The 24,953-nt window shown below is 44.3% G+C and overlaps 1 protein-coding gene across 4 annotated transcripts in view; it reads left to right on the top strand.

The window, feature by feature from the left end:
- The window catches only part of LOC135228988 (steryl-sulfatase-like), a 196,341-nt gene that overhangs the window by 79,145 nt on the left and 92,243 nt on the right, over positions 1-24,953 (top strand). For all 4 annotated transcript variants that reach the window (XM_064278727.1, XM_064278729.1, XM_064278728.1 and 1 more), the window contains exon 6: positions 1,819-2,242. In XM_064278727.1, the coding sequence (XP_064134797.1) occupies positions 1,819-2,242 (424 nt within the window). The remainder of the gene's footprint in view (positions 1-1,818; positions 2,243-24,953) is intronic.

Genomic DNA, 24,953 nt, shown 5'->3' with positions numbered 1-24,953 from the left:
GACACAGCCCAGGTCTAAGCAATTCCTTGGATGGATCCTAGAAAGTCTCCTAGGAGCAAAATGACCCTTCTTTTTCCTCTCGCATCTTGATATCAAACCATCATCTTTTTTTTTTTTTTTAAGTGCTCACGAATTTAGTGGTACGATTAACATTTTGTAAGAAATTTTCATAGGTGTTTAAAATAATTGCTGGATTATTGAGCATGGTTTCCTTCTGCCTCAGGGGTAGTTTCTTTGAGTAAGGACTCATTTTAACTCCCAACATTCAAGGATGAACATTAAGTTGGTTATAAAAATTCAGTGTTGAGGAAGTGTCACAGAAAAGCGTCTATACCAGAAAAAAAAAAAAAATGCTAGCAGTTTTTTATGTAGTTTGCTTTCCTGCCTATTAAATAGGTTAGTTCTCTTCTTACTTATTTATTTTTTTTACCTTTTTTGCAGTCACTAACTTAGCTCTTGTATTCTGGTAGAAGAGCCAAAACCCTAGTGTTTGTGGCAAAGCAAGGGTAAACAGTAGGTAGCTATAATTGCAAAGCCTTGGTTGATGAAATACGCAGAAGGGTGTTATTTTTTAGTGTGTGTGACTTAGAAGCTGATGTTAAAATCGGGGTGTCTGTTGGAGCCCTGGCAGCTCAACGGCTAAGAGTTCGGCTGCTGACCAAAAGGTAGGCAGTTTGAATCCACCAGCTGCTCCTTGGAAACCCTATGGGGAAGCTCTACTCTGTCCTATAGAGTCACTGAGTCGGAATCAACTCGATCGCAGTGGGTTTGGTTTTCCGGTATTGGGATTAGGGAGTCCTTGGGTGGTGTAACTATGCTCCTAAAGGCTGGAGGTCCAAACCCACTCAACAGCACCACCTAAGAAAGGCCTGGAGATCTACTTCCATAAGAATTACCATCAAGAAAACCCTGTGGAGCTCAGTTCTACCCTGTCACACAGGGCATCACCATGAGTTGGAATTAACTTGACGGCAGCAGGTTTGGTTTTTTGGTTTTTGGTGGCACGAACAGTTAATAGGCTTCACTGCTAAGTGAAAGGTTGGTGATTCAAGTCCACCTAGAGGAGCCTTGGAAGAAAGACCTGGCAATCCGGTTTGAAATTTTCAGCCATCGGAAATCTCATGGAGCTCAGCTCTACCCTGACACATGTGGGGTCACCTCGACAGCATTGATCTGAAGGCAACTGGTTTTAGTAGGATTATCTGCTGTAATTGCCTCATAAGCCAAAAAACCTGTTGCTGTTGAGTCAATTCCTACTCATAATGACCTTATAGGACAGAGTAGAACTGCGCCATAGGGTTTCCAAGGAGTGCCTGGTGGATTTGAACTGCTGACCTTTTGGTTAGCAGCCAAACTCTTAACCACTACACCACCGGGGCTCCCAAATTTGCCCCATAGGAACCTCATTTTTCACTACTCTTATACTTACCCTTGCACTTGGCTGCTTATGGAAAGGTTGGTGGTTCTAGTCCACCCAGAGGCTCCTGGTGAGAAAACCAAAACACCCAAACCCATTGCTGTTGAGTCAGTTCTGACTCGTAGCCACCCTACAGGACAGAGTAGAACTGCCGCATAGAGTTTCCAAGGAGTGGCTGGTGGATTCAAACTGCAGACCTTTTGGTTAGCTCCCGACCTCTTAACCACTGCACCACCAGGGCTCCCCTGGGAACAAAGTCCTGGCGACCTGCTTCCAAAAAACCAGCCAATGAACAGCCCATAGAGCACAGTTCTACTCTGACACACATGAGGTCGCCATGCATCAGGATAGACTGGTGTTTCTGGGAAGAGATTCAAGGTCTCGTCTGTTTGTCTTCTCAGGGAAGTGGCACCTGGGGTCAAACTGTAACAGCAAATCCGACTTCTGCCACCACCCTCTCAGCCACGGCTTCGATTACTTCTATGGGCTCACGTTGACCAACCTCAGAGACTGCAAGCCCGGGGCCGGCAGCGTATTTACCACTGGCATCCAGCTGGTGGCCTTCATACCACTGCAGGTCATCGGGGTGGCACTGCTCACGCTGGCCGTACTCAACTGTGTGAGGCTGCTGTGTGTGCCTCACACCATCTTCCTCTGCCTGCTCCTCCTGGCCGCCACCATTTTGGGCCTTCTGCTCTGTTTCCTTCATTACTTCCGACCCTTCAACTGCTTCTTGATGCGGAACCATGAGGTCACCCAGCAGCCCTTGTCCTATGACAACCTCACGCAGAGGCTGACGGCTGAAGCGGTCCAGTTCATCCAGCGGTGGGTATCGCCTCTTGGCTGGCATTTTCCTCCATGTTGTTGCTATTGTTGGCTGCCGTGGGCTGGGCCCCTGATTCATGGTGACCCCGTGGAATGAAATGCAGGCCGGTTGTGCGTCAACTCCGTGATCGGTTTAGGGATCAGACCATTGTGATCCGCAGGGTTTTCTTTGGCTGATTTTCAGAAGCAGATCGCATGGCTTTTCTTCTGAGACATCTTGGGGTGGGTTCGAACTTCCAACTTTAGCTAGTATAGTTGAGTGCTTAACCATTTGTACAACCTAGGGACTCCTTATAAGGAAGGTAACCCAAAACCAAACTTGCTTCCATCAAGTCAATTCTGACTCACAATTACTCTATAGGACAGGGTAGTACTGCCCTGTAGGGTTTTCAATGCTGAAATCTTTACAGAAATAGGGCCACATCTTTCTCCTGTGGAGCCGCTGATGAGTTCGAACTGCCATCCTTTCAGTTAGCAGCCGAGAGCTCAACCACCGCACCACCAGGGTAGAGGTAATGTTTTACAGTTGCCATCAAGTTGACTCCAACTTGTGGCAACCCTGTGTATGTCAGAGCATTTCGCTGATTTTTCAGTAGATCACTGGGGCTTTTCTTCAAGGCGCCTCTGGGTGGACTCGAACCTCAAGTCTTTTGGTTAGCACCCGAGTGCGTTAACTGTTCGTGCCCGCCAGCAACTCCAGTGGCAGAGACAGCACTGTATAATTTACATTTTTATTTTGGGATTAAATGTGTCATCCCAGTGCTGGTACCAATTTCCGGTTCTGCAGGCAAAGACTAACAGAATCTCAGCGGACTTACAGGTGAACGTTTATTTCTTGCCCGTGCTGATTGGCAGATACTCCCAGGAAGCTCTCCTCCACATGGAGACTCAGGGATCCAGGCTGCTAAGATCTCATGGCTCCATCTTCTCAACACATGGCCTCCACAGTTGCAACCACATGGGAGAAAGAGTTGGTGGGTGCCCCAGGGATGTTTTCTTACCTTATTACGGGAGTGACACATACCACTTTAGCTCAGGAGTCTTCAGGTAGAACAAGTTCAGTATCCCCAACCTGACTTGTGATGGAGCTAAATACAGTCTCCCTAGGGCCACTATGAGTCAGAATCGACAACTCAGCAGCAGGTATTTTTTTTTTTTTTTTTTTAGGTGTCCAGAGGTCCCTAGGTGCCACAAACTATTCGACTTCAACTACAAATCAAAAAGTTGGTGGTTCAAACCTGTCCAGTGGTACTGCCACAGAACAGTCCTGGCAATCTCCTTCTGTAAAGATTACAACTAAGAAAACCCTACGGAGCTGAGTTCTACTCTATAACACATGGGTTCTCCATGAGCTGGAGTTGACTCAGTGGCATCGGGTTTTTTTTTTTTTTTTTTTTTTTTTTATGGGCCCAGTAAGAAGAAAATTAAACAAGTCTAGATGAATACCTAGCATCCTCTATCACAAGCAGTAGGAGCCCTGGTGGCACAATGGTTAGGCACTCAGCTGCTAACAGAAAGGTCAGCAGCTGAAACCCCCCAGCCATTCCACAGGAGAAAATACCTGGAGATCTGTTCCTATAAAGATTTACAGCCTTGGAAACCCTATGGGGCAGTTCTGCTCTATTCTATAGGGTCGCTATGAGTCAGAATCCACTGGAAGCCACACAACACACAGACACACCACAAGCAGGCTTTCCGATTGGTTTTGAAGCTGAGAAATACTTGAAATGAAATTTTCTTAGAAGCTAAATATGTTAAGCGGGATGAACGTCTCGGCGTGTGGGTGGACCTGGAACAGAGGGCTGCATTTGGAAATGACAGACATTTAGTCAAACCCTACGGGAACCTGGGAACAGCTGGAGAGAAAGGGCAGACTCAGTGAGAAAAGGATAAAAGAACTTAGGGGCACACCCATAGGGAGTCAAGCCTCGAGACCGGTTAATATTTAACATACACTGCTAAATTTAAGAGGCAGGCTCATAAAGGAAAATAAAAACAACATGATCCTCTGGTTTTTACAAAAGGGTTATTAATTTTTTTATTGGTGCTGTAGGTGAAAGTTTATAGCTCAAGCTGATTTCTCATACAAAACTTAAACACACATTGTTAGGTGACCCTAGTTGCTCTCCCTATAATGTGAAAGCACACTCCTCCTTTCCACCCCAGATTTCCCATGTCCATTCAACCAGCTTCTGTCCCTCTCTGCCTTCTCATCTCGCCTCCAGACAGGAGCTGCCCATTTGGTCTTGGGTATCTACCTTGAACTAAGAAGCACCAAGTATTATTTTATGTTTTATAGTCCAGTGTATTCTTTGTCTGAAGAGTTGGCTTTGCGAATGGTTTTAATTCTGGGTTAACAAGAGGGTCCGGGGGCCGTGTCTTCTGGGGTTTCTCAAGTCTCGGTCAGACCATTAAGTCTGGTCTTCAAAAGGATTATTTGATATTAAGAATTTATGGGAGGAGTTTAAAGGAATTGGGAGAATTTTATGGAGAAATGAAGCATAAGGGCCTAATTCACTAAAAAATTTTGAATATTCGAAGGATTATTTTAAAGTGTATGTTGACCAATGTTTTAATATTTTTAACCAGAGGAGAATAGAATCAGAGAAAAATAGATATGAATATTTTGGTTGTATATGAAAATATGTATATTTTTATTTCCAAAGTGATAAATGATTTAAATTGATTTCTGTCTTAGTCATCTAGTGCTGCCACAAGAGAAATACCGTAAGTGGGTGGCTTTAACAAGCAGAAATTTGTTTTCTGACAGTTTAGGAGGCTGGAAGTCCAATTTCAGGGTGCCAGTTTGAGGGGAAGGCTCTCTCGCTGTTTGCTCTGGGGGAAGGCCCTTGTCAGCTTTTGTTCCTGGGTTCCTCGGTGATCTCCAAGTGGCATCTATCTTTCCCCATCTCTGGTGACTTAATCTGCTCCTTTTATATCTCAGAAGAGATTGAAGACACAGCCTACGCTCACACAGTCTCACTAACATAACAAAGAAAATCCATTCCCAAATGGGATCCTAACCCCTGGTATACCCATTGCCATCCACAGCAACCCTATAGTACAGAGTAGAACTGCCCCATAGGGTTTCCAAGGAGCAGCTGGTGGATTCGAACTGCTGACCTTTTGGTTAGCCACTGTAGCTCTTAACCACTGCGCCACCAGGGCTCCACCACAGGTATAGGGGTTAGGATTTTATAGCACCTCGTTTTAGGAGGCACAATTTAATCCATAACAATTTCCAAAGGAGGTTACTCATGGTAGCCCCATACACAACAGAAGAAAACACTGTCCAGACCTGTGCCAGACCCGTGACTGATTGCAGATCAGACCCCTGTGATCCATAGGGTTTTCATTGGCTGATTTCAGATGGAGATCACCAGGCCTTTCTTCCTAGTCTTAGTCTGGAAGCTCTGCTGAAAGCTGATTAGCGTCACAGCAACACACCATCCCCTACCGACGGATAGGTGTTGGCTGCTCATGAGGTACATCGGCCCGGGATGGAACCCAGATATCCCGCATGGAAGGCGAGAATTCTGCCACTGACCACCAACGGCAGGCCAACTCATTTAAGCCAAAACTCTACAACAGTCTGTTGATCAGATTTACTAAAACCCCTGAACATTCTCACATCACTTACAGATCTACCAGCAATCTCTCAAAACCACATGCCACTACCTACCTACCATCTAGTAAGCTCCGACTCACGGCGACCCCATGTGTGTCAGAGCAGAACTGTGCTTGACAGGGTTTTCAGTGGCTGAGTTTTCAAAAGCAGATCACCAGGCCTTTCTTCCGAGGTGCCTCTGAGAGGACTTGAACCTCCAGCCATTTGGTCAGCATCAAACGTGTGAACCGTTTGTACCGCTTGGGTACTCCAGAAACGCAGGCAAAGGAGATTAATATAACATCCATTATACATGTCAGGGTTCAGAAGTTAACACTCAGCTTACAGGGTGAATCGCTTTTTATAGCATGTTATATTTTGACAGAAATGATTTAATTTAGTGAATGTATGAATATTCATATGATTACAAGGCTTTTTAATGGATTCCTCAGCATATGGGTTTGGGAGGGGAGCAAAACTAATCTGATTATCATAAGTATTGAAGCCCAACTAGTCCATCTTAATTATATTAAGGGTTCTTCAGTTTTCTCCCCCAACTAGAGATTTAAGGTGCTCTACGAACTTCTTCATTACAAATAACTTTTTTCACCAACAAAAATGGCAACTATACATGTGGACCTCGCCAGATGAAACACACAGGAATCAAATTGACTACATCTGTGGAAAGAGACGATGGAAGAGCTCAATATCATCAGTCAGAACAAGGCCAGGGGCCGACTGCGGATCAGACCATCAATTGCTCAGATACAAGTTCAAGCTGAAGCTGAAGAAGATTAGAACAAGTCCAGGAGAACCAAAGGATGACCTTGAGTATATCCCACCCGAATTTAGAGACCATCTCAAGAATAGACCTCTTTAAAGTGTTGAAAAGCAAAGATGTCACCTTGAGGACTAAGGTGCACCTGACCCAAGCCATAGAGTTTTCAATAACCTCATATGCATGTGAAAGCTGGTCCACAAATAAGGAAGACCGAAGAAGAATAGATGCATTTGAATTGCGGTGTTGGCAAAGAGTATTGAATATACCATGGACTGCCAAAAGAACGAACAAATCTGTCTTGGAAGAAGTACAACCAGAATGCTCCTTAGAAGCAAGGATGGCGAGACTACATCTCACATACTTTGTATATGTTATCAGGAAGGATCAATCCCTGGAGAAGGACATCATGCTTGGTAAAGTAGAGGGTCAGGTAAAAAGATGAAGAACCTCAACAACATGGATTGGCACAGTGGCTGCAACGATGAGTTCAAGCATAGCAACAATTGTGAGGATGACACAGGACCAGGCCGTGTTTCGTTCTGTTGTGCATAGGGTCGCTATGAGTCGGAAGTGACTCGACAGCACCTAACAACCAAAGCAACACTGTAGGTGAGGGTTATGTTTATTGAGTTATAACCAGAGGACTTTTTTTTTTTCCTACAAAATAGACAATTCTAACATTAATGATGTCCCTGGGTGGCAGAAAAGGTTAACTCACTCACTGCTAACTGAAAGATTGGAGGTGCCTTGGAAGAAAGGCCTGGTGATTGGCTTCACAAAAATCATCCATAGAAAACCCTACAGAGCGCAGTTCTACTCTGACACACAAGGGGGCACCATGAGTCGGAATAGACTCGACAGTGCTGGGTTTGATGTTAATGCTTACTGTCCCCGTTGGGATAATGCGTTGTCAATATCAGTGAAGACACTAGTGTTTGTGTACCGTGGTGCCATGCACAAAAGTTTCGGGTACACATTACCCAGAGATACAGAAATGTCCGGCATCTAGGAAGATTTATGCTTGGGTAAAACTATCCTCCTGTGTTATGTTACATAATCTGGTTAGCGGAACGTGGCTTCCACCGAGAGCATTGCCTGGCTACGCTGGCAAAGATTCATCACAAGGGTGATGCCACCATGTTGATAAAACATTTCTTTCCCAAGACCTGAAGACACGTTTGTATGCATTATCTCGTTAATCACAGTGTCCTGAATAATTTAGGCAGGCCTCACCACTTTTGTGAGAGATGCATCTACGTTAGTCAGAAGCAGAGCCATGAACGTCTCATCAAAGCGACGGCAGTGTTCCCGAAATGTCTTCACGTGCTTGTGAATTCAGACTCTCTCATTTATTATGAGCAGTGCCTTATTTAGATGGATTAACATACTAAAATAAAAATGTATGTATGTGTATATATATATATATATGTATTCCGTATACAAAGCTCCCCCTCAGTTGATACACTGAAGGCACTGGGCTTTAAACCCTTATTTCTAAAATGTACGTTCTTGCTGTACACTGTGTTGCTGAAATGACTTCTACTCAGGGCTTGGCTCCTGAGATGCCAGCTTGAGATGTTCAGATGCAGATTGTTGTTGTCGGGTTCCGTCTCATGGACTCTGACTCACGGTGACCCCATGTGTGCAGAGTAGAGCTGCCCTCCACAGGGTTTTCACGGCTGTGGCCTTTTGGAAGCAGATTGCCAGGCTTGTCTTCTGAGGCACCTCTGGGTGGGTTCACACGGCCAGGTTTTTGGCTAGTATATGACAGTTGACACCAACCAGATGCAGCGTCAGTGGCGCAGTGGTTGACAGCTCGGCTGCTATCCAAAAGGTCGGCAGTTCAAATCCACCAGCCGCTCCTTGGAAATCCGATACGGCAGTTCAACTCTGTGCTATAGGGTTGCTATACGTCGGAATCAACTTGACAGCAACGGTTTTTTTTTTTTTTTTTGGCAAGGCAATGATTCCTCATTGGTTTGTGATGCTGAAATGAGGTGCGCCTAGCCAGCTTTGGAGCGTACCCTTAGATTATAAGAGCATATTTCTAAATTGAGAAGACTGACGTGTTGGAATGTAGAACCATCCACCGCACAGTCCCTCATCCTAATTTGCTCATTTAGGGATAAATTTATCTTGGGGAGGCGCTTCCGTTATTGGCGAGGTAGAGAATTAGCTCATCACGTGTTCTGAGCAGTGCAGTAATTCATCCTTTCTGTGCTTTCATTAGCAAGAAATCCTTGTCTCTCTCACAGGGAGGAGGGAATTGTGAAGTCATTAGGGAGACCCTGCTCTCCTTATACAGAGCCCTGGTGGCGCAAATGGTTAAGTGTTGGACTGCTAACCCAAAGGTTGGAGGTTCGAACACACCCAGCGGCTCCAAGGGAAAAAGGCCTGCTGATCAGCTTCCGTGAAGATGACACCGTAGAAAACCCTCTGGGGTGGTTCTCCTCTGTCGCACGGTGTTGCAATGAGTCAGAGTTAACTCAATAATACCAACAACAAAGACATATAATCATCAAATAAATACTGATCTAGAAAAGTAAGGTGCAGAACTCAAATTCTAGTAAAAAGACCAGACTTAATGGCCTGACTGAGACTGGAGGGACCCCACAGGCTATGGCCCCTGGACTCTCCGTTAGCCCAGAACTAAAACCATTCCTGAAGCCAACTCTTCAGACAGAGGATAGGCTGGACTATACATTAGAAAATGGTACTGGTGAGGAGTGAGCTTCTTGGCTCAAGTAGACACATGAGGCTATGTGGACAGCTCCTGTCTGGAGGGGAGATGAGAGGGCAGAGGGGGACAGGAGCTGGTGGAATGGACATGGAAATACAGGGTGGAGAGTGCTGTCTAATTAGGGGGAGAGCAACTAGGGTCACATAACAATGTGTCTAAGTTTTTGTGTGAGAAACTGACATGAATTTCACTTAACTTTCACTTAAAGAACAATAAAAAAAAAAGAAAGAAATATTGATCTGGAGCAGTGATTCTCAACAGGGGGCAATGCTGACGACCAGAGGGCATTTGGCAATATCTGGGGATACTTTCAGTTGCCGTTACTGGGGGTGCTACTGGCATTTAGTGGGAAGAGACCTGGGATGTGACAACCAAAAACGTCTCCAGACATTTCCATGTTCCCTTTGCAGATGGTTAATTACCTCTGATTGAGAGTCACTGGTCTAATACCTATGGAACACTGGTGGTGCAAAGGTTCAGCACTCAGCTGCCGACCAAAAGGTCGGATGTTCAAACCCACCTTAGCAGCTCCATGGGAGAAAGACCTGGCCATCTGCTTCTGTATAGGTTACAGCCCAGGAAACCCTGTGGGGAAGTTCTACTCTGTCACATGAGGTCACTGTGAGTAGGAATTGACTCCACCACACCCAACAACAACCCGTAATCCCAACCTTTGCCTTATACCATGCCCTCTGTTAAGTGCTGCATAAAACATACCCACGTCAGCTGTCCAGCGCATATAGGGGCACAGTGTGGGGCTTGCTGGAGCGCCACAAACACTTAGTGGAAGCCAGTTACTGGCACCCTGGATGGACACAGCCGTTGTGTATGCCTCTCACTCATCACCTCTTCCATGTTTCAAAACCACCCTGCAGGGCTGGTCAGTGGATGTCCTCTGGTGGATGAGCTGAGGCTCAGAATAGTGGGATGGTGTGCTAAAGCCCACACAGGTCGTTGTACAGGTAGGATTTAGACGAAGAGCTGACTCAACGTTCTCAACTTGGTGTTTGTCGTTAGTTGCCTCAAGGTCAACTCTGACTCATGGGGACCCCATGTGTGCAGAGTAGAACTGCTCCTTAGGGTTCTCAGTGACTGTGACCTTTTAGAAGGAGATCCCAAGGCCTTTCTACAAGGTGCATCTGGCTGGGTTCGAACTGCTAAGCTTTTGGATAGAAAAAAAAAAAAAACATTGCTGTCAAGTCGATTCTGACTCCTAGCCACCCTGTAGAACAGGGGAGAACTGCTCCACAGGGTTTCCAGAGAGCGCCTGGTGGATTCGAACTGTAGACATTTTGGTTAGCAGCTGAGCTCTTCACTGCACCACCACGGCTCCTTTGGACAGAAGTTGAGTGCCTAACCATCGGTCCCACCCAGGGACCCTGTCCTCAGCAGAGGACAGAAAGCTGTGGGTCCATCCTTTGTTCTGCCACTTACTCTAGCGTGATGTGCTCACTGAGAAGGTGTGTTGTCCTTGTGGGATGCTGTGGGGTTGGCTCTGACTCATAGCGACCCCATGTGACAGAGTAGAACTGCGCCGTAGGGTTTCCTAGGCTGGAATCTTTATGGGAGCAGGTCGGCAGGTCTTTCTCCCTCAGAGCCACTGCGTGGGTTTGAACCACCAGCCTTCTGGCTAGCAGCTGAGCACTTAACTGTTGTGCCACCAGGGCTCCTTATGATAAGGTCTAAGTGAGGATTATAGGGAGGAAGACTAGGACATGGTCCGGGTGTCTCAGCCCTTTTTCTTCACAGAGGAGAGCCTACGCCTGATGCTCTTGGCCACCCCTAAAGGAGAATGCACCCTGATAGCTCCTTCTACAAGTCCTAAAGCTGGTATATCATCTTTGCCATGGTGATGGAGAAGTATCTGGATATTTTGATAAATAAATAAAGGCTGCAAGGCAATGAGTGATTTTAGCAAGTTAATTTTATTCAGTAAATGGCTTTCTTTAGTTCCAGTCAAGGCTAAATAAAAAGGTGTTTTATGCTAGTGGGAAGAATGAGATGTTTTACGTCATTGTGAACAGAGACAGGTGCACCTTGGTTATTCTGCTTTGTGAAAAGACACGTGTTGGTCCCTGTTCCTCTATGTGGTTGTTGTTAGGTGCTATCGAGTTAGTTCTGACTCATAGTGACCCTATATGTACAATAGAACAAAACAGTGCCGGGTCCTGCACTGTCCTCACAATCGTTGTTATGCTTGAGCCCATTGTTGCAGCCACTGTGTCAGTCCATCTCTTTGAGGGTCTTCCTCTTTGTCTCTGACCCTCTACTTTACCAAGCATGGTGTCCTTCTCCAGCGGCTGGTCCCTTCTCTATAGATTTATTGAAAACAGTGCTTCATTGCTAAGAAAAAAAAATTAGGTTGAAAGAAACCACTTTGTATTTTTCTGTGCAAATATACACATGCTCACTTTGAAAAGATATTCCAAGAACAATGATGACTTTGTACACACACACGTGCATAGCTTGTATAGCCTATGGTATCTATGGATTCATCAATTCATGTGAAATTGACGGTGAGTGTTTTGTTCGACAAGCCCCTGTTCACGTGAGTTGGGTCAGTAGTATATATGTGTGTATTTTAAGAGTCTGTAATTAGAAGTCTTGTTGTTGGATGCCATCAAGTCGATTTTGAGTCATGGCACCCCCATGTGACAGAGTAAAACTGCCCCCTAGGATTTCCTGAGCTATAGTTTTTATGTGAGCAAATTGCCAGGTCTTTCTCCCAACAAGCCTCTGGGTGAGTTTGAACCACTGACTTTCCGTTAGCAACTGAACACTTAACAGTTGTGCTATCAGGGCTCCTTAGAAGTTAAAACCAAAACAAACAAACAAACAAACAAACAAACAAACCCATCACTGTTGAGTCAATTCTGACTCATAGCGACCCTATAGTCAGAGTGGAACTGCCCATAGTGTTTCCAAGGAGGGGCTGGTGGATTTGAACTACCGATCTTTTGGTTAGCAACAAATCTATTAACCACTATGCCACCAGAGCTCCTAATATGTAATTTTGTGTTACGCTTACTATAGGGCTTCTCTTGTGCTTCACAAACATGTCCTTTACCAAAAGGTCTGCTGTACAATGAACCCCCAAATTGAAACTGATATAGAGTTCGATTTTTAATCTCTGATGTCCCAGAGTAGTGAGATCTTGTTCTGACTTTAACGGACCCCGGTCACTGGCCACTCCCCACGGAGAAGCCACCATCACGTCAGAGTGCTGGAAAGCATGCTAGTAACCATTGGGATGAGATCTGCATGGGAAGATGGTGCACTTTGTGGAGGGCCACAGAGAAGAGCCTCCCCTATCCTTTTCTACGGTCTGTAGCTTTACAGCAAATAAATAGTCCTCTCTTCAGGCATAGCTGGTGTCATCACCAATCCCTCAAGTCTGCGACAGCTGATGAATGTTTCATGAGCAGATATGACCCTTTATCCTGTTCTGCTTCTCACCACAGCTGGCACGGTCCAACCTAGCCTTTCGCATCCAGAGTGGGGCCGTGGTAGATGTGGCCCTGATGCCTGGCTGTGGTTTGGCACAAGCCGTCTTCTGAATCAAGGGATTTCAGGGTGATTTCATTAGTTTAAATGAAAGTTGAAGCCAGGAAGGAATAGGGGTGATATTGATTTTAATTCATGGTGAGAAAAGTCAGTCAGATTAAAGATTAAGGGCAACGATCTATACATACAATGCACTTCTGATCCAAATTCCAATGACATTTTTTAATGTGATGGAGAAACAAATCACCAACTTCGTATGGAAGGGAAAGAAGCCTCGGATAAGTAAAGCATTACTGAAAAAGAAGAAGAAAGTGGGAGGCCTCACTCTACCTGATTTCAGAACCTATTATACAGCCACAGTAGTCAAAACAGCCTGGTATTAGTACAACAACAGGCACATAGACCAGTGGAACAGAATTGAGAACCCAGATATAAATCCATCCACATATGAGCAGCTGATATTTGACAAAGGCCCAGTGTCAGTTAATTGGGGAAAAGATAGTCTTTTTAACAAATGGTGCTGGCATAACTGGATATCCATTTGCAAAAAAATGAAACAGGACCCATACCTCACACCATGCACAAAAACTAACTCCAAGTGGATCAAAGACCTAAACATAAAGACTAAAACGATAAAGATCATGGAAGAAAAAATAGGGACAGCCCTAGGAGCCCTAATACAAGGCATAAACAGAATACAAAACATTACCAAAAATGATGAAGAGAAACCAGATAACTGGGAGCTCCTAAAAATCAAACACCTATGCTCATCTAAAGACTTCACCAAAAGAGTAAAAAGACCACCTACAGACTGGGAAAGAATTTTCAGCTATGACATTTCAGACCAGCGCCTGATCTCTAAAATCTATATGATTCTGTCAAAACTCAACCACAAAAAGACAAACAACCCAATCAAGAAGTGGGCAAAGGATATGAACACACACTTCACTAAAGAAGATATTCAGGCAGCTAACAGATACATGAGAAAATGCTCTCGATCATTAGCCATTAGAGAAATGCAGATTAAAACTACGATGAGATTCCATCTCACTCCAACAAGGCTGGCATTAATCCAAAAAACACAAAATAATAAATGTTGGAGAGGCTGCGGAGAGATTGGAACTCTTATACACTGCTGGTGGGAATGTAAAATGGTACAACCACTTTGGAAATCTATCTGGCATTTTCTTAAAAAGTTAGAGCTACCATACAACCCAGAAATCCTACTCCTCGGAATATACCCTAGAGAAATAACAGCCTTCACACGAACAGATATATGCACACCCATGTTTATTGCAGCTCTGTTTACAATAGCAAAAAGCTGGAAGCAACCAAGGTGTCCATCAACGGATGAATGGGTAAATAAATTGTGGTATATTCACACAATGGAATACTACGCATCGATAAAGAACAGTGACGAATCTGTGAAACATTTCATAAAATGGAGGAACCTGGAAGGCATTATGCTGAGTGAAATGAGTCAGAGGCAAAAGGACAAATATTGTATAAGACCACTATTATAAGATCTTGAGAAATAGTATAAACTGAGAAGAACACATACTTTTGTGGTTACGAGGTGGGGAGGGAGGGAGGGGGGAGAGGGTTATTTACTGATTAGTTAGTAGATAAAAACTACTTTAGGTGAAGGGAAGGACAATACTCAATACACGGAAGGTCAGCTCAACTGGACTGGACCAAAAGCAAAGAAGTTTCCGGGATAAACTGAATGCTTCAAAGATCAGCGGAGCAAGGGCGGGGGTTTGGGGACTATGGCTTAAGTGGACTTCTAAGTCAATTGGCAAAATAATACTATTATGAAAACATTCTGCATCCCACTTTGAAATGTGGCATCTGGGGTCTTAAATGCTAACAAGTGGCCATCTAAGATGCATCAATTGGTCTCAACCCACCTGGATCAAAGGAAAATGAAGAACACCAAGGTCACACGATAACTATGAGCCCAAGAGACAGAAAGGGCCACATGAACCAGAGACTTACATCATCCTGAGACCAGAGGAACTAGATGGTGCCCGGCCACAACCTATGACTGCCCTGACAGGGAGCACAACAGAGAACCCCTGAGGGAGCAGGAGATCAGTGGGATGCAGACCCCAAATTCTCATAAGAAGGACAGACTTAATGGTCTGACTGACACTAGAGGAATCCCAGTGGTCATGGTCCCCAAAACCTTCTGTTGGCCCAGGACAGGAACCATTCCCGAAGATAACTCATCAGACATGGAAGGGACTGGACAATGGGTTGGAGAGAGATGCTGACAAAGAGTGAGCTATTTGTATCAGGTGGACACTTGAGACTGTGTTGGCATCTCCTGTCTGGAGGGGAGATAGGAGGATAGAGAGGGTTAGAAACTGGCAAAATTGTCACGAAAGGAGAGACTGAAAGGCGGGAGCGGGCTGACTCATTAGGGGGAGAGTAAGTGGGAGTATGGAGTAAGGTGTATATAAGCTTGTATGTGACAGACTGACTTGATTTGTAAACTTTCACTTAAAGCACAATAAAAATTATTAAAAAATATATATATGTAAAAAAAAAAAAAAGATTAAGGGCAATGCACACACGTATCCAGAAACCGAAAGGTTAAATAATTAAAGAATCATCAGCAAAGAATTAACTTGTTAAATATGGGTAGATACCACTGAAAAAAAAAGAAAAAAGGAAGACAGAAGAGAAGATGCATGTGAATTGTGATGGCAAAGAATGTTGAATATATACTCTGGGCTACCAGAAGAACAAACAAATCACTCTTAGAAGAAATACAACCAGAATGCTTCTTTTTTTTTTTCAATATTTTATTGTGTTTTCTGTGAAGGTTTACACAGCAGTTCAGGCTCCCATTCAACAATTTTTACACAATTTGTTCGGTGACCTCGGTTACATTCTTCACGATGCGTGAACATTCTCTTTATTTCCATTCTGGTTGTTCTATTTCCCTTAATCTAGTTTTCCTGCCCCCTTGCATTCTCATCTTTGTCTTAAAGTCACTGTTGACTGTTTGGTCTCATGTAGGTGATTTTATTTTTTAAAGGAACACCTTACTTAGGGGAGATGTTCATTATGTTTTGGGCCAACATGTTGTTTAGCCAGAAAGCTTCTTTATAGCAAGTATGGTGAGACTTCAACTCACTTACTTTGGACACATCATAAGGAAAGGCTACTCTCTAGAAAACGTCAGTATGGTTGCTAAAGTAGCGGGTCAACAACAATGAGGAAACCCCGTAATGAGATGGATTGGCATAATAGCCACAACAATGGGCTCAAACATACCAATGACCATGAAGATGGCGTAGGTCATGGCAGTGTTTCCTTCTGTTATCCGTAAGGTTGCTGTCAGTCAGAGCCAACTCAATGGCAGCTAACACCACCCCTACCACTTGATTTGTTTCAAACCTTTGTAGCCCTACAAGGTACCCCGTTCAGAATGGAGCTGGTTTCTGGGCTGGGTCCCCAACACGTTGACCATGCCATGAGCCGTAAATACAGCTATGGAGGGATATTCATCTTTCTCCATGACAGATCTATGTCCATACTTTCCCAACTGGAGTGTGGATAAAGGACTCTCAGGACTTGTCTTTTTTATGCCCTGGGATTCTGAGACCTAGACTGAAATCAGGAAGCGTGAGCTTTGGTATATTAGGTGTCGGAAGTGCAGATACCCAGAGGTTCAGGCAGAGAAGGAGATGAGTGAATGGTGGAATGAGTCGTGGGATCCAAGAGAACTGCAGTTGTTCAGCGTCTTCCAGGGTGACAGCCACTGACAGTCCCTGCTGACTGCCACCCCGAGAGGATGAGCCAGAGAAAGCAGGAACACCTCTTTTTATGGCTGATCCAAGCGACCCCAGGTGTATCAGAGTAGAACAGTGCTCCACAGGGTTTTCACTGGCTGATTTTTGGAAGTAGATCGCCAGGTCCTTCTTCCTACTCTGTCTTAGTCTGGAAGCTCTGCTGAAACCTGTCCACCATGGGTGACACTGCTGGTATTTGAAAAACCAGTGGTATAGCTTCTGGCATCGCAGCAACATGCAAGCCACCACAGTATGACAGTCATGCAGATGGATGGTGGAAGTCTCATGTACTGGCATTGAAAACATCTGGATATGACCATCAATGGCCTGGTCTGAACTGTGGGTCACTGATGGCAGGGTCTGGACTGTTGTATTTGTAGCGTCTGCTAGCATGTTAGCCGACCATTTATTCAATAGATGTGAAATGCATGGGTGGGAGAGATGAACAACTGGGTACCCGAGTCTGTCTGCAGAGCTCAGCAGGAGCGGTGGTCACTCTGCCTGGGGGACTGTTTTTGCCGTAGTCCGGCTTACGCCACAGCCTAGTCACTAGCAGCAGAGGGCTTGCGGAAAGAGTCAGCAAGCCTCCAATTCAAGGTGGAACGCTGTGTGAGCAATAAAGGTCAGCTACTCAGATTGTGAAATGTTATACTCGAAACGTTAAAAACATAGCCCACGACAGACAGACAACAAAACAAAAGACCGTGATGCTGCCCTCTTCTTGCATGGGTTTCCCTCTCCCCATATCGATAGGATGTAAATCTCTTTTCACCCTGAGGTCGGAGTGATGGCGTGTTACCAGGAAGGTTGGAAGCTGCCTGCTGTATTTTTAACAAACGGAGGGGAGGCATGTAGCAGCTGAGAGCTCTCTGTTTTCACACAGCATGCAAGACAGTGACGATAAATTTTCAAGAAAAGTTGTTTACTAAAGGGCTCCAGCTAGTGAAAAAGGAGTCAAGCTCTTATTCAGTGGTTCCCTCCCACCACCTCGCGGAGGTGATTCCATGTTCAAGGTCGTGCTGAAGAAGGGAGACCCAGGTGTCCTAGGGAAGTGGCCTCTCCCGATCCCTCAAAGGATTTTGCTAAGGGACAATTCTTCCAGCCAAGAGCGAGCTGTCAGTCATGCCCCAGGATGTGTGTGGGGCACCGAAGATTTATATCTGTCTGACGCGCCACTGATTGTACCTCTATGCCTGGGTGGTAAATCTGCGTGTGATGGTGGCTTTTTGCAAGCTGGGTATGCATTCCTACGTTTTCCTGGTTTATTTTTGTATATAAAACCTCATCACTCTATTCTGATACCTTGGACCTTGACTGGTATCTATGATGTCTTGCATGTTGAATGAAAAATCTGCTGCTTTCTAGAGAGATGATAGAAAAAAAATTCTATAAAGGTGTGCACTTTATAATAATGAGCACATTATTAACCTTCTCCCCTTACACCAAAGGCCCTCTTCCAATATCCAAAAATGAAAGCCACATACCCAGACCATGACTGAACTCTGAAGGGTGAGTCTTTGACTTCACCTCCCTTTCTAAGCTCATCATTAACATCATTTATCTCATTGTTGTTGTTTGTTGCTGTCAAGTCTGTTCTGACTTATGGTAACCCCATAAGACTCCCCATGGAGTCTTTCACAAGCAGATTGCCAGACCTGTCTTGTGAGGTGTCTCTGTGTGGGATCAAACCACCAACCTTTCAGCTAGTAGTCAAATGGTTAACCATTTGCGCCATGGAGGGACTCCTGGCATTTATCTTGGGCTCACTTACTTGCTTGTTATGCCCTCTTTATCATTTATGTTGCCATCCTCACCTCCCACTTCTTAAATGCATGCCCCCATCTTGTGGTTCTGCCCATGATGTTGGCTGCATCCTCTTTCTTCTTTGTCTTTTTTTTTTTTTATTAAAACTGTATCTTTTTTTCTTGGGCAAGAGGGCTGCCATCCAAATATGGTGACCCCAGTTGAACCTGGGCTGGAACCCAGCAGCACAGCTTTTCCTTCTCAGCAAATTCTGGAGCCGTAGCCAGCATCTCCAGCTATGACCATATACTGTGCTCAGAAGATTGACTTTTTAAGCATCCTTCTGTTTTTACTTAACTTTAAATCTAAAAATAAGTGGGAGAACAGATGAGATAGAAATTGCGGTGGAATTGCCCCCATGCATAATGTAACTGTCTATTTAGGAATAAGCATACAGAGTGCAATTTAAAGTTTGTTTTGAGGAATCTAAGCCAGTTTTAAGGACCACACCATGCATCTTGAGAAGGAGCTGCAAGTGCGGTCTGGCCATGTGTGAATAAAGTTCCCCCAGAAGGACTGGAAAGGAGGCTTAGCAGGCTACCATGTATGGCCAGAGTCCCAGGCTTCTTCAGGGCATCTCTCCTCCTAAGTAGCCAACGGGATGGCTCCGTAGTCATTCTTTCTTGTAGATCACGAGCGAGGATGACAACGCCCACGCCTCCATCCGAACATCAACATCCCTTCTGTCCCTCCTGAGAAAGAATGGTGAGAGTTACGGATCAGGTATCGGGCATTCCACTCTCATGTCTTCCAGTTCCAGTTATGGCGAGAGTTAGGACAAGCCACTTAGAAACTTTTTTTGCTTTCTTGTTGTTGTTGGGTGCTGTCAAGTGGATATTGGACTCACAGCGACCCCATGTGACAGAGTAGAACTGCCCCGATAAGGTTTCCTAAGCTGTGATATTTACTGGAGCAGATAGCTATTCCAGCATGACTTCTTCTTAATGTGGGTGCATTTGCAAAGACCCTACTTCCAAATAAGTTCATATTCACAAGTACCAGGGATGAGGACTTCACATATCTTTTAGGGGAGCATAATTCAACCTACTACGCTGTGTGATGTTATGGGATTTCTTTAGAAGGCTTGAGAGAGAAAATAATGGTGAGAAACCATGTTGTTGTTGTTGGATGCCACTGAGTCGATTCTGGCTCGTAGCTACCCTATACGACAGAGGAGAACTGCTACCTAGGGTTACCTACTCCATAATCTTTACAGAGAACAACACCAGGTCTTTCTCAAAGGGAGCCGCTGGGTGAGTTCAAACCGCCAACCTTTTGGTTTGCAGCCAAGCGCCTAACAGTAGTGCCACCAGGGCTTCTTAGTTGTATAATTATAACAATGTTCTTTTATTTTATACTCTTGTAAAAAAAAAAAAAGGTGATATAATTTATCACCAAGCGCTGGAACTGTAAAGCACTGTACAAAAGATGAACAATGACATGCTCAGTTTGATCTGCCTGTTTGCAGAAAACAGGAGGTGTCTGGCTCAGCCGTCACTCAAAGTGTGATGTTTTGTGCTTTATTTTTCTATTGCAAAGGACTAGGGGCTAATAAGGAAACCCTGGTGGCGTAGTGGTTAACTGCTATGGCTGCTAACCAAAGGGTCAGCAGTTCAAATCCTCCAGGCACTCCTTGGAAACTCTATGGGGCAGTTCTACCCTCTCCTATAGGGTCGCTATGAGTCGGAATCGACTCGACGGCACTGGGTTTGGTTTTGGGTTTTTTTTTAGGGGCTAATAAATGCAAGGGTTGACCTTAAAAGAGAAGTGTTGTCACTGGGAGATCTGAGAAGTTGGCCCAGAAGGAGCTGTGTGGGCTGAAGGAACTCAAGCTATACCAGCATTAGGAATTACAAATGCATTCGGAAAAGTATGCACCAATTTATTTATTCGAGGTAAAGTTACTAGAGTTGCAGGGTTGATGTTGGGTGCCATCGAGTTGGTTCCAACTCATAGTGACCCTGTCTACAATAGAACAAAACGCTGCCTGGTCCTGCGCCATCTTCATGATCGTTGTTATGTTTGAGCCCATTGTTGCAGCCACTGTGTCAGTCCATCTCGTTGAGGGTCTTACTCTTTTTACCTGACCCTCTACTTTACCAAGCACGATGTCCTTCTCAGGGACTGGTCCCTCCTGACAACATGTCCAAAGTATGTGAGACATATTCTTGCCTCTAAGGAGCTTTCTGGCTGTACTTCTTCCAAGACAGATTTGTTTGTTCTTTTGGCAGTCCGTGGTATATTCAATATTCTTTGCCAACACCACAATTCAAAGGCGATGATTCTTCTTGGGTCTTCTTCATTCATTGTCCAGCTTTCACATGCATATGAGGTGACTGAAAATACTATGGCTTGAGTCAGGCACACTTTAGTCTTCAAGGTGACAGCTTTGCTTTTCAACACTTTAAAGAGGTCTTTTGCTGCAGATTTGCCCAATGCAATATGTCATTTGATTTCTTGACTTCTTCCATGCTCATTCATTGTGGATCCAAGTAAAATGAAATCCTTGACAACTTCAATCTTTTCTCTATTTATCATGATGTTACTTATTGGTCCAATTGTGAGGATTTTTGTTTTCTTTACGTTAATACGCTACTCCACTCTGTTTTCATCTAATTTTGAAATGTTTTCAGTTATCACGAGGAGTTAGGGTATTAAAACATATCCTAAAGGTAAAAATGATTTAAGTAAATATTTATTTGGAACTGTTAGTGACTGGCAAAGATGTTAGGCTTAGGGGATAATCCCTTCAAAATGACCAGAACCGAAGTCAGGAATTGATTATATATAGTTAGTAGTACCTTCTCTAGAGTAGAAGGAGCCCGGGTGGTGCAACAGTTAAGCGGCCGGCTGTTCTTGGCGCTGTGACTGGCAATTAGCATGGCATCAGTTCATGTCTGTGATTGGAAGGAATATCCCGTAGGCTCTCTCAGCTTCAGCAACTCTATCCAGCCACGGAGCACATGGGAAGAGTTCATCAACACAACACGGTTTGTGCAAAAGTTGCTCTAAAGTTGTTGTCAGGCGCCATCGAGTCGAATCCGAATCATAGCAACCTCATGTGACACAGTAGACCTGCCCCATAGGGTTTTCTAGGCAACGATGGGCTCAAACGTAACAAAGATTGTGAGGGTGGTGCAGGAACGGGCAGTGTTTTGTTCTGTTGTACACAGGGCCGCTATGAATCAGAACCAACTCAATGCACCTAACAACAACAACAACAGTCTTTATGGGAAGACATGGCCCATGGAGCCCCTGAATGGGTTCAAACTGCCAAGAACAGAAAGATGGAAAGATGTAAAAGATACGTGTTATGGGCTGACGTGTGTGGGAATTTGGTGGGTGGTACAGGGGAACACAAGAGGGGATTAGCATTAAAAATGGGTTTTTACGATAACTGGGAGCTCCTAAAAATCAAACACCTATGCTCATCTAAAGACTTCACCAAAAGAGTAAAAAGACCACCTACAGACTGGGAAAGAATTTTCAGCTATGCATATCCGACCAGCGCCTGATCTCTAAAATCTACATGATTCTGTCAAAACTCAACCACAAAAAGACAAACAACCCAATCAAGAAGTGGGCAAAGGGTATGAACACACACTTCACTAAAGAAGATATTCAGGCAGCTAACAGATACATGAGAAAATGCTCTCGATCATTAGCCATTAGAGAAATGCAGATTAAAACTACAATGAGATTCCATCTCACTCCAACAAGGCTGGCATTAATCCAAAAAACATAAAATAATAAATGTTGGAGAGGCTGTGGAGAGATTGGAACTCTTATACACTGCTGGTGGGAATGTAAAATGGTACAACCACTTTGGAAATCTATCTGGCATTATCTTAAACAGTTAGAAATAAAACTACCATACAACCCAGAAATCCCACTCCTCGGAATATACCCTAGAGAAATAAGAGCCTTCACACAAACAGATATATGCACACCCATGTTTATTGCAGCTCTGTTTACAATAGCAAAAAGCTGGAAGCAACCAAGGTGTCCATCAACGGATGAATGGGTAAATAAATTGTGGTATATTCACACAATGGAATCCTACGCATCGATAAAGAACAGTGACGAATCTGTGAAACATTTCATAACATGGAGGAACCTGGAAGGCATTATGCTGAGTGAAATCAGTAGGAGGCAAAAGGACAAATATTGTATAAGACCACTATTATAAGATCTTGAGAAATAGTATAAACTGAGAAGAACACATACTTTTGTGGTTACGAGGGGGGGAGGGAGGGAGGGAGAGGGTTTTTTACTGATTAATTAGTAGATAAGAACTGCTTTGGGTGAAGGGAAGGACAACACTCAATACATGGAAGGTAAGCTCAACTGGACTGGACTGGACCAAAAGCAAAGAAGTTTCCAGGATAAACTGAATACTTCAAAGGTCAGCAGAGCAAGGGCGGGGGTTTGGGAACCATGGTTTAAGCGGACTTCTAAGTCAATTGGCAAAATAATTCTATTATGAAAACATTCTGCATCCCACTTTGAAATGTGGTGTCTGGGGTCTTAAAAGCTAACCAGTGGGCATCTAAGATGCATCAATTGGTCTCAACCCACCTGGAGCAAAGGAGAATGAAGAACACCAAGGTCACACGACAACTAAGAGCCCAAGAGACAGAAATGGCCACATGAACCAGAGACCTACATTATCCTGAGACCAGAAGAACTAGATGGTGCCCGGCCACAATCGATGACTGCCCTGACAGGGAGCACAGCAGAGGACCCCTGAGGGAGCAGGAGATCAGTGGAATGCAGACCCCAAATTCTCATAAAAAGACCATACTTAATGGTCTGGATGTGACTAGAGGAATCCCGGCGGTCACGGTCCCCAAACCTTCTGTTGGCACAGGACGGGAACCATCCCCGAAGACAATTCATCAGACATGAAAGGGACTGGACGGTGGGTGAGAGAGAGATGCTGATGAAGAGTGAGCTAATTATATCAGGTGGACACTTGAGACTGTGTTGGCATCTCCTGTCTGGAAGGGGGATGGGAGGATAGAGAGAGTTGGAGGCTGCCAAAGTTTTCACGAAAGGAGAGACTGGAAGGGCTGACTCATTAGGGGAGAGCAAGTGGGAGTAAGGAGTAAGATGTATATTAACTTATATGTGACAGACTGACTTGATTTGTAAACGTTCACTTGAAGCTCAATAAAAGTTAATAAAAAAAAATGGATTGTTAGAAGAACTGGCAACTGAAGATACTGTCTTTAATAGGTGATAGTATAGATAGATCTCTGGTGGTGCAAACAGTTAAGCGCTCAGCTACTAACCGAAAGGTTGATGGTTCAAACCCACTTAGAGGTGCCATGGAAGAAAGAGCTGGCAGTCTGTTTCTGAAAGGTCACAGCCTTGAAACCCCTGTACAAGTGGGGTCTCTAGGAATGGGAATCAACTTGAAGGTAACCAACAAGAATAGGTCAGTAGGTAGGCAGATGATAGGTGGGTGGATGGATAGATGGATAATGGATGGATGGATGAATAGATGATGGATGGATGGATAGATGGATAGATTATGAATGGGTGGGTGAATGGATGGATGGATAGATAGATGATGGATGGATGGACGGACAGATAGATTAGATAGATTGGGGGATAGAGAGAGAGATACCAATTGCAGTCAAGTTGGTTCTGACTCATAGCAATCCTATAGGACAGAGTAGAACTGCCAGGTAGGTTTTCCTAGGCTGTAATCTTTATGGAAGCTGGCTGCCACATGCTTCTCCTACAGCATAGCTGGTTGGTTCAAACCACCAACCTTTCCATTAGCAGCTGAGCGCTTAACTACTGTGCCACCAGGGCTCCTCAGATATAGTAGAGGATTTGGATATAGATATGGATATAGTAATGAATATGGGTATTTATGTAGAGATGGCTATATACCAAAACCTGTTGCCATAGGGTTGATTCCTATTCATAGCGACCCTATATAGACATATACATTATATATACACGTATGTCAGTATCTATATAATTTTGTTTTTCCAAAGAGAACACCAGAGATACGAGAATACTATTTTGAAGGTGCTTGGCTTCATAAAAAAAAAAAAAAAAATTTTTTTTTTTTTTTAGCAATCGCTATATAGAAGGAAGAATAGAATCCAGAAAAGCAGGCAATTTCCCAGTATATTTCTGCCTGCCTTGGGTCATCTGAGGATCGCTATGGAGCAGTGGTTAAGGCGCTCAATCGCTAACCGAAAGGTCGGCGGTTCAAAACAACCAGCCACTGGGTGGGAGAAAGATGTGTCAGTCTGCTTCTGTAGAGATTTACACCTTTGGAAACCCTATGGGGAGGCTATGGGTCAGAATCGAGTTGAAGGCAATGGGTTTTGTTTTGGCTGTGTCGTCCTTCCGTAGGTTGATTCTCAGAAGGTAGCAGTAAGCCGCTTCCTCCAGCCACTGTGGAGATCTGCTGTTCTCAGAACAAAATTACAATGTTGGATATGGTTCTG

The sequence above is a fragment of the Loxodonta africana genome, chromosome Y (assembly GCF_030014295.1).
Source record: "Loxodonta africana isolate mLoxAfr1 chromosome Y, mLoxAfr1.hap2, whole genome shotgun sequence".
NCBI lineage: Eukaryota > Metazoa > Chordata > Mammalia > Proboscidea > Elephantidae > Loxodonta > Loxodonta africana.
This window is presented reverse-complemented; position numbering and strand designations above follow the sequence as displayed.